The following is an 11,202-nucleotide window of genomic DNA, read 5'->3' as shown; positions in this document are numbered from 1 at the left end:
GGAGTGTGGCGGCGCTCCCGCCGAGGGTTCGGATCCCATATAGAGACCGATCCACTCACTGGTTGAGCGCAGTGCGGGTGCGACACCGAGGGTTGTAATCCCGTTGCTGGTCCCGGTACGGGTGCGACACTGAGGGTTGCGATCCCGTTACCGGTCACGAAAAAAGACAAAAAAAGGGAAGAAAAAGAAAAAAAAAAAAAAACTTCCCTGTTACGATAATTTGTAAATTTTTCCCCTTAATTATTCTTTGATGTTTTTAACAAGGGCTAATTTATTAAGATGTTAGCTGTGCTATTTGATGCAATTTAATGAAAATAAAATGTGTTATTTATTTATTGATTGATTTTTTTCTGTGTCTTCATTATAAATTTATTGCATTTCTTTAATGAGAACCTGCTCTCACCCTGCTGAAGATTTTCAGAAGATTTTCTCTTCTCGGGAAATAGAAAAGAAAAAACCTTGATATGCATTCAAAACCTGTGATGTTTTTCTTTCTGGAGAGCTTACTACAGTAGCATTTGATTAGTTCAAACTCCTAATTTCTAGCCTAGGCTAAAACAAAAGGTGACTGGGCTTGTGTTTTATCATTATTTATTTCTTATTTTGTTTTATCATACACAATGTAGTTGATTTTCATGTCTCTTTACCAATTCCTCCTTCCCCCGTCCCTCTTCTCCTCCCCCCCATCAACATCATTATCTGTTCGCTTGTCTTAACAACTTCAAGGAATTGTTGATTGTTGTGTCCTCTTCCTCCACCCCATTTGTTTGTATATTTATTTATTTATTTATTTTTAGCCCCCCACAAATAAGTGAGAACATGTGGTATTTCTCTTTCTGTGCCTGGCTTATTTCACTTAATATAATTTTCTCTAAGTCCATATATGTTGCTGAAAATATGTTTTTTAATTCTTTATAATTGATTACTGTTGTTTTCTAATTTTCACATTTAGGGTATACTTTTCATTCTCCAGTTATCTGTTTAAATTCTCATTTGATAGTCCCTCACTCTTGAAATTGTGGGGTTTTTTTGGTTGCCTTTTCCTTTTGTTTATTCTCCCCAGCAAAAAAAAAAATAAGAGAGAGAGAGAGAGAGAGAATAAAAATAATTGTGTTTTTAGAAATCTACATTTGTATATTTATTACTGGCTTAGTATGTGTGATTCAGAAAAAGTGAGAGTGCACTTAAGGTACATTATTATTATATAAATCCTATGAAATAGATTTGTTGTATAATTTATTTAGTCTCATGAATTATGGGTCAAATAGTGACCAGTAGCTATGTAGAAAAGTACTATTTAGAATAACCTCAATGTTGCAACTTAGTACATTAATCTTACTTAAAGTGTATATATTCCTTCAAAATTAGGAAAATGGAAAAAATGAATAAAATGAAAATGGAAAATGAGAGCACTCTGTAATTCAACAAAAAGTTTTATTGCTATTTTTATTCAGTCCTGCTGTTGTTCTTAGATTTAATGATTTAGATAATTCCCTTTGAGCATACCTGAGGTCCTAGTCAGGAGCTGCAGGCAGCCCCCACTGCCTGGCAGAAGGCAGGAGCATGCCCAAAACACCACTTCTGCATGGGTGGTCCCCCACAACCACTGGAACAGCAAGGGTGACTTGCCACCACAGTAGCTGCCACAGCCACAGCCACTGTGGAGATGGCCCCCCATGCACTAGACTTTGTTGACATAAGAGCAGTCAGAACCAGAGGCTGGAAAAGGAAGAGGAAGTCTGTCTCCTCCAAGCCCACTCCAGAGTACTAGAAGAAGCAACTGCTCTACCAGATGAACAGACATCAATGAAGAGATACTGGAAATACAAAAACTCAAGAAAACATGACACCACTAAAGGAATCTAGTAATTCTCAAGTACCAGACTCCACAAAGCATGAAACCCTGGAAATGACTGGAAAGGAATCCCGAGCAACCATCTTAAGGAAACTCGATGAGATAGGAAAAGACTCAGACAACATAATGAAATAAGAAAAAATATCCAGAATATGAAGAAGAGAATTTACAAATAGATTAATACCTTTGAAAAGAATATAGCAGAACTCCTGGAACTGAAGGATTCCTTCAGTGAAATAAAAAACAGAACCATGAACTTAATCATCAGGTCAGAGCAAGCAGAAGAAAGAATTTCTGATCTTGAAGATAGTCTTTTAAAAATAACCCAAGTGGACAAAAAAAGGAAAAAAGAATTCGAGAAAATGAAGAAAATCTAAGAGGGCTAGCAGACTACTTAAGCACACAAACATGCAAATCATGGGTATTCCAGAAGGGGTGTAGAAAGGAAAATGCATTGCAAACCTATTCAACAAAATAATAACAAAAAACTTCCCAGGTACAGGGAGAAACATGGACCTACAGATCCAGGAGGCTCAAAGATCCCCAAACAGTTTCAATCGAAAAAGATCCTCTCTAAGACACATTATAGTCAAACTGGCAAAGCTCAAAGACAGAGAGAGAATCCTAAAAGCAACAAGAGAAAAGCATCTAGTCTCATATAAGGGAGTCCCCATCAGACAAACAGCAGACTTCTCGATAGAAACTCAGGCCAGAAGAAAATGGGTTGATATATTCAGAATACTAAAAGAAAAAACTGCCAGCCAGCAATACTATACCCAGCAAGGCTGTCCTTCAGAAATGAGGGAGAAACAGTGTATTTCCCAGACAAACAAAAACTGCAGGAGTTCACCACCACACCAACAACCCTTCAAGAAATCCTCAAGGGAGTCCTGTACCTGCAGTATAAAAGACTGTACTCACTACCATGAATACACAAGAAAGAACAAAACCTCATGGTAGAACAAAAATGTAAAGAAGCAAGAGAAAGAAGCTAAATCTTACCTCAAAAAACCAACAACATCAAACATAAACAATAAAAAGGAAGAAAGGAACAAAAGATATTTAAAACACCCGACGTAAGACAGTACCTTTCAGTAACATCCCTAAATGTAAATGGAGTAACTCCTCACACAAAAGACAGACTGACTGACTGTATTAAAAAGCTAAACCCAGTTATATGCTTTTTTTCAAGAGACCCACCTCATCTGCAGAGACACACACAGACTAACAGTAAAGGGAAAGAAAGATATATAAATGGAAACCAAAAATAAGCAGGAGTAGCTATTCTTATATCAGATAAAGTAAATTTTAAACCAAAAACCATAAAAAGGGATGGAGAAGGTCACTGTGTAACATAAAAGGATCTGTCCAGCAAGAAGACATAGCAATCATAAATATAGGTGCACTCAACATCGGAGAATCCAGATATATAAAACAAACACTGTTAGATCTAAAGAAAGAAATAGACCCTGATATGGTAATAGTAGGGGATCTGAACACCCCTCTCTCAGCACTGGACAGATCACCTAGGCAACAAATCAACACAGACAAATAGGATTTAAACTATGCTTTAGACCAATTGGAAAGATTTCAAATAAACAACCCAGTGCTAAACCTCAAAGAACTAAAAAAAACAACAAATCCAATCCCCAGATTGGTAGACAGAAAGAAATCATTAAGATCAGGGCAGAACTAAATGAAATGGAGACCTCCAAAATGATACAAAAGATCAATGAAACCAAACGTTGTTTTTTTGAGAATATAAACAAAATAAACAAACTATTAACTAGTCTAAGTAAAAAAAGAGGATGACCCAAATAAAAAAAACAGAAATGAAAGAAGAGACATTACAGCCAATACTACAGAAATACAAAGAATCAATAGAAGCTATTATAATCAACTGTATGCCAGCAAATTTGAGAACCTGGAGGAAGTGGATAAGTGTCTGGACACATACAAACTACCAAGAGTCAACCAAGAAGAAATAGAAGACCTAAATAGACCAATAACAAGCAATAAGATTGAAGCAGTTATACAACTGTATGCCAGCAAATTTGAGAACCTGGAGGAAGTGGATAAGTGTCTGGACACATACAAACTACCAAGAGTGAACCAAGAAGAAATAGAAGACCTAAATAGACCAATAACAAGCAATAAGATTGAAGCAGTTATCAGTAGTCTCCCAACAAAGAAAAACCCAGGACCAGATGGGTTTACTGCTGAATTCTACCAAACCTTTAAAAGGAATTTATTCCCAAAAGTTGAAAAGACCGTTCTACCAGACTTATTCTATGAGGCCAGCATTACACCGATACCAGAACTGGACAGAGATAAACACAAAAATAAAACTACAGACCAATATCTCTGATGAACATAGTCACAAAAATGCTCAACAAAATATTAGCAATCAGAATACAGCAATACATTGGAGAAAATTATACACTATGATCAAGTGGGATTCATCCCAGAAATGCAAGGATGGTTCAACATATGCAAGTCAATAAATGTGATACATCACATCAACAAACTCAAGGACAAAACCATATGATTATCTTAACAGATGTAGAAAAAGCATTTGACAAAGTTTAACATCCCTTCATGATAAAGACTCTCAGCAAACTAGGTATACAACGAAAATCACAATAAAAATTGTATATGACAAACCATGGCTAATGTCATTCTGAATGGGGAAAAGCTGAAAGCTTTTTCCATAAGAAGAGAAACAAGACAAGAATGCCCACTCTCACCACTCCTGTTCAACATAGTATTAGAAGTACTAGCCAGAGCCATCAAGCAAGAGAAAGAAACAAAGGCATCCAGATTGGAAAAGATGAAGTCAAACTGTCCCTCTTTGCAGATGACATGATCCTATATACAGAAATACCTAAAGGTTCTACCACAAAATTCTTTAGAGCCGATAAACCATTTCAGTAAAGTTGCAGGATACAAAGTCAACATGAGAAATTAAATAATTTTCTTTTATAGTATTAACATATTTTGTAATTGCTAAGTTTTTCCAAATATGTATTTATACTAAATAAAAAATATTGCTATTTTTTATGATAAAGAGACTTAAATGTGTTTTCCATATCTATTAGATTTAAATATTTCAATTTTAGTATTTTGAAATATTTCTGTAGAAAGCAGTTAGATAATATGTGTCTAATATGAGAAGGCACAGTGGGTGATTTTATGAAGTAATTTTAATTGTATTTGCTTGGTTTATTTTTCGTTTATAAAATATACTTTTTCTTTTGCTCTAGGAGAATGATTTGAATGAAACTCTCAAATCACTCTATAACCACCAAGTACCAAAACCAAACACTCCTGTCAATTTGAGTGTGGTAAGTATTTCATCAGTAATTATTTTTTGGATTCATAACAATTTCTCATTTAAGAACACATGTTTCTTCAAGAAATTCTTTGCCAAGTCACCTCTGCTTCCAGGAAAACTTCAATATTACTAACATTACTAGTTGATGATATTAAGACTTTTTGACATGCTGTAACTATCATAATTTGATATTGTAGGTGTGTATTTTGGTATTTGTTAAATAACAGAATTAAAAAATATATATTATGAAAGTACCCAAATCTGTGAGGATATTTTGGTTGTGAGGAACATTGATTTTTCAGGTGAAATCCATGCATAATAAAGGAATGCACACACTCAAACACACAAACACACGCACATGCTACTCCTCCTCAAATGAAAACAGTGCTTAATAAGACGAGAAAGTGGCATATAACATATAACTGTAAGATGAAAATTCTGGGTGAAAAGTTTCTTCTTCTTTCCTCTTACTTTAATATCTCCTCGAGTATAATCAGAAAACATGGAAAAATATGACTAAAGTTTATCAAAACAGCAAGCCTGTGGTTGAATGTATTATTCACTATGGAAAGTTTTAATAAACTGTGCCATCTATGTGTAAAAACCCATTCATATTTTGGGGAGTTTTGTAAATGTTCGAAGTTTACGATATTAAGGTATGGTTGTTTTAATTTCATTAATTTGGCATACTGAATAAAATGCTAAAATTTATTTATATTGATTTTGTTTCTTCCAAAATAGTAATAAATTTCTGTCCCAATAAAAATGAAAAAAAAAAAAAATGATGCAAGAGAAAGAGAAAAAGCAAATGGAAATATATGTAATAATAGTTCTTTTGCAGTTTTGAAAGATAAGGAAATTTTTATTCCTACTATATTTCTTGTTTGGTAATAACTTTTTTCATTCCTACATTTCCCACTGTAATTTCATTGACTAATAATGTTCTTTTACATTATTTTATTGTTTAAATTCCCATTGTTGGCATCTAGTTCAGGTGCTTAGTACTTCAAATAGTTCTTAGTCTAGAGTCTCTTCATCCAGTCCTTTCTACGTCAGATTAAACTAACTTAAACTATATAAAGTCCCCCATGGAAAAACCTTTTGTAGCCTCCCATTTTCTATAGAATTGTCCAAAGTTTTGTCCAGGCTTTCATGACTTCTTAGCTTCAACTCAACTCTTTATTTTTCTGTCAAACTGTTTTTTTCTAAATCGATTCTCTTCATATTGTTCTGTTCAGTGAATTGAGTGAACATCTTGCTTTCTTCTTGCACTAACGGCTCTTTGTAGATGATCTGTCTTTAGTCCAGAACTAGTGCACTTCCCACCTTCGTGCGATCTGTTGCTATACAGCTTGAAGTAGGCTTTCTTCCCTGCGGTCTTCCCTGCTGCTTCACGTTTGTATTCTCTTTTGTTGCACACTGCTGAAGTGCAAATGTTTAATAGTCATTTGGAGAATGGGGGATGGGAAGCTAAGGGTAACCCGGAATTTTTAACCCAAATTTGGGAGTCTTCAGCAAACATAGTTGTAGCTATTTAAAAGATAGAGTTATAGAGGGCATAGAGCAGAGGCTAAGAATGAAGGAGATCTAATGAAAGAGTTAGAGGAAGAAGTTCGTTAGAGGAACTAGTTAAAGAGAAATTCAGACTGATGAGTTATGGAAGAATGCAAGGTTTATGGTTAGTGAAAATGTAGCAGAAAGGCCAAGGTACCAGGTCAAGGAGAACAAAGGAATGCCCTGCATTTTTAAAAGAGATGTCCTCTTTCTTTGAAAGTGTTGTATTTATAAAATGACTCTAATGCTTTGCTGATGAGGTAAGGAAAATATAGGTCTAAGATAATGGAGGCACTATTATACAGAATTAATGAGAAATAAAATGTGTTCTCTCTTTAAATTTGAGTATCATATTCGCCCAGAAGTAAATAAATATCTTATAAAAATACATCTGAAAAATACTGTATATTGAAACACTTCATCTACATTAATAAGAAACATAAATCAAAGGTTGCTAGGAATCTTCACTGAAGACCAGAAGATTTTGGTTTAAATCAGGCAAGAAAGTTAATCTCTTTTGATGATCCTTTTTTTCCATTTTAGAAATTGAGTGAGTCAGATTTTTGAGAAAGTTGTTTGTGTAATTACATGAAACGATGTATCTGGATATATACCATGAAGAGCTACTCAAAGTGAATTTGGGTGACTGTGTTCTATTTCTGTGTATGATAGTTATTTCTATAATTAAACCTTACTTCTTGTTGGCTTTGAATTAATCGTCTATGGTAGTTTTCAAATTTTGTATGCCTATTCTCAAACAGTAATATCTCAAGTATTGGTAAAATCAGCTGGTTACCTTTGTGTGTAAAGTTCATTCCTTAATAATTTCATTTGGCTTTAACAACAGACTACTAAAATAATGTGCCCAGTGCTGTGCTGTTAATGAGCAGCAAATTTGAGATTAGAACACTTGTCTTCAACTACTAGTAAAGATTTTAGTTTTATGATGCAGAATTAAAATCAATGATCACAGAAGTTTTCCTAAACAAGTGGATAGTGGCCACTAGAGGTTTTATGAAAAGTTAATATCTAATGTAAGTGCTTTTTTTGAAACTGTACTTCAAAATCATTAAATATCCAGAGCATTCTCTGCTCTCACATTATGAAAATACTTTTTTTTAAGGATTTTTCTGGCATAAAATTAGCAAATCATCATTTAAAATAGTATTTATAATGAATATTTTTCAAGTATTTTAAGTTGGATATTGTGGCTACATGGGTTTGTCTCAAATACACAGCAAATTGTTGTGTAAGCTTCCCCCATGAAAGTAAAATATTCATGTTTTCTCTCAAGTATTATAAGAACCAAGAGATATTTATTGCCAGTGAGCAATTTCTGAAAGATCGGCCCTCTCTAGTACCGGTGAGTTAAAAGGACATTGGCTTCTCAAAATCACTCTTCAATTGGGACAATAATTACTTCTTTTACTATGTCTTTAAGATTCACTCCAGTCTTTTGGGAAATGGTAACTTTGACTCTTTTAAGATAATTAATCATTTGGAGTATATTTTCTGTTTATACTAGCTTTTAAAGCATAGTTTTATGAAAATACAGTACTGTTAAAAACCCTTCCAAAGAAAATTAGCTGATAGAGACCAAATCTATGTATATTGTCCATTTTCAGTAGTAATAATTTTAAGTGCATTCACAGCATGAGATTTCGGTCACATTTTTTGTCATAAGAGCTCAAGAAATATCGTGATTTATCTCCTGTTGTTCTTCTACCCTGGAAAGTTATACATTATGACTGTGTTAACTAGCCTTGTTGCAACTAGTTCAGCTGTGCTCAAATATTGGCTAGAATGTTTCTTTGCCAATCTTTAATTACAAGACAGTATTAAATATGTCCTTATGTGATTAAGGTATTAAAATAATTTTGGAGATTTATATGAACAGAAAATAGTACATTTTTGATGATTATGTTGCTCTTTGATTCTGGGTGGTAAAATTTGGGAACATTGTGGGAAACATGAAGGCATATACACAATATGTTTTTATAAAAATATTTCATTGAATTGTACTGCTTTGAGCATTGCTGAAGCTAATTAATATTTGTTTAGTGGGTTATGGCGGTCATATTTTGGGATAACTATTTTTCAGAAGTTGTAAACATTCAAAAATTATGTTTTATTGTTGCTTTGTAAATAATATATTGGCTGATGTTTATAAAACAGATTTGTTGTGACTTGCCATAGAAACTCACAATCTTAATAGATTTTGGCATATACTCGGGTTAGCAAGCTTTATTTTTCCAGTCTGCCAAAATTGAGTGTGCTTTTAGAATATATATATGTGTGTGTGTGTGTGTTTTAAGAATATATTTATAATCTATATTATATATGTAAAACATATATATACACACACACATAAACTTTTGGTAATGCACTCTTTTCTGCCTTAAAATTTCCCCTAGGATTCGTTTTAAGAATATATTTATAATCTATATTATATATGTAAAACATATATATACACACACACACATAAACTTTTGGTAATGCACTCTTTTCTGCCTTAAAATTTCCCCTAGGATTCTTATTTCAATTCTGTTTCATATTAAAATGGAATATTTTTAACCAACACTTAACTCCTTGTATGAGAAAGTTATTGTTAAATCTCATATAAACCTGCTGTCTCATTTAAGATCTCCCAAAGTCAACAAATCCTGAATGTCTTTTATGAATTTAATTGATGTACTTTTTCTTATTTTTATCTTGAAATATGTGTAATGCAATCAAATTTTAATTCTCCTTTTCTTATGTGATTTGTTTGTATTGATTAGCATTCCTACTTCATTGCCCCGGATGTAACTGGACTCCCAACAATACCCGAGAGTGTAAGTTTTCTGTTTTCTCCTTTTATTATTCTACTTACATTATGAATTTTAATTTATTTTGGTCTCACTGTTTATGGATTCCTGTGTAAAGAAGTAGAATATATTGTAATTATCTGTGTTTGTGAGAAATAATGACGAAATAAGGAATAACAGTGTTATCTCCTTTTCCTCTGTATCTGCTCTTATCTCCTTTTCCTCTGTATCTGCTCTTTTATTTCCTTTTTAGTAACTGATTGTAAATAAAGAGTATTAAGGACAATGATATAGAAAAACTATTTCTGTCATTTGGTAGAATCTGTCAGTTAGGTAGAATCATATGTATCCAATAGGTCCTGAGCTCTCCTGTGTCAGGAAGAGGAGATATCTCAGGATATGGCTTCTACTGGTGGGCTCTGTTCAAATCTTAGATGACCTTTACTTGATTTACTGATTTTAATTTAAAGTAATATATATTTTGTAAGGATTAAGGGGTATTATAAGAAATTATAAAAATCACTACATTTTGCATTTTATTGAGTTCTAATTGGAGCTGTACTAAAAATATTTTCAGTGTTTCAATAAGTTACTACAAATTAATATTTCATATAAAGTTGTACAATCATAAATGGAAGTAACAAATAGGCTTTTATGCTTTTGGGTGACTGTGTGAAAAGAAAATACTCCCTTACATAATTTTTCTTCAGTATCCCTTAGAAAGTTAAAGTGAATTACTTTGAAAGTTTTAAAGAAACAAACATTCTCTAGAAAAACTGTCACAGAAAATATACATTTTCATATCTCCATTAACACATATTATACTGCAAAAGTCCAGTTTTAGGGAAAAAAGCAAGCAAGTACAGAAATATAAGGCAGCATTCTGTGCTGAGAAATAATTCACCAATCTAAAATGATTTTTCTCTGACATTATAGGACAAATACTAGTGTTGAATGCCATAAAAGTGATTTTGTATATGAAGAGTTGGAAGGTGAGATGGGCTGCAAATAGAGAAAACAGGAAATGAACCTCTCCCCACCAAATTCACCGTAACTCATTGATAGTTATTAGTTCTGTTGATATTCTCTGCTGTGTTTACCAGTTTCTCCTGATAAAGTTTCTTCCTTTTGGAATCAAAGAAACAATTGGATTTCTTATTTTTTTTGCCCAACTAAAAGGTTTGGCTTTCTAGGCCATAGTCCATCTGGACTACAGTTTCAGTTTATCATATCTTATTCAGTCTTTCCATTACTTTGTTGCTTTCTGGTGTAGTTAAGTTTGATTACAAAAACTTAAAAATAAGATAAGAAGGAGAGGGTCTAAAAGTCAGAGTTAATGTAGTTTATCCCAATTTTGTTCTTATGGGGGAGACATAATTTAATAAATATGTCTCATCCATAATTTGATAATTTCATAATTTGAGGAATTAATTTAGAACATCAACGAATTATATTTGATTATAGTGGTATAAAGTGAGACTGACGTGGGGTATAAACAAGGGATTTTCCTTGATAATAATAATTTTAAAAAAGGGCTGTCTTACAAGTCTACCTCGTCCTTTGGGTGCCTTTTACAAGAGTGCTTCAAAAGGTTCATGGAAAGATTTGTATTGTCTTTTAATTTTACTTTTCTGTAAACTTTTTGAAGTATC

General features: G+C 33.1%; 1 protein-coding gene across 1 annotated transcript in view; it reads left to right on the top strand.

Moving 5' to 3' along the window:
* The window catches only part of DENND1B (DENN/MADD domain containing 1B), a gene marked incomplete at its 5' end in the record, with an annotated part of 253,597 nt that overhangs the window by 110,365 nt on the left and 132,030 nt on the right, over positions 1–11,202 (top strand). The window contains 3 exons of the mRNA XM_008579612.1: positions 5,119–5,199; positions 8,047–8,106; positions 9,524–9,577. Coding sequence (XP_008577834.1) covers positions 5,119–5,199; positions 8,047–8,106; positions 9,524–9,577 — 195 coding nt within the window. The remainder of the gene's footprint in view (positions 1–5,118; positions 5,200–8,046; positions 8,107–9,523; positions 9,578–11,202) is intronic.

This window comes from Galeopterus variegatus, unplaced genomic scaffold, assembly GCF_000696425.1.
Source record: "Galeopterus variegatus unplaced genomic scaffold, G_variegatus-3.0.2 Scaffold1923, whole genome shotgun sequence".
Classification (NCBI taxonomy): Eukaryota; Metazoa; Chordata; class Mammalia; order Dermoptera; family Cynocephalidae; genus Galeopterus; species Galeopterus variegatus.
This window is presented reverse-complemented; position numbering and strand designations above follow the sequence as displayed.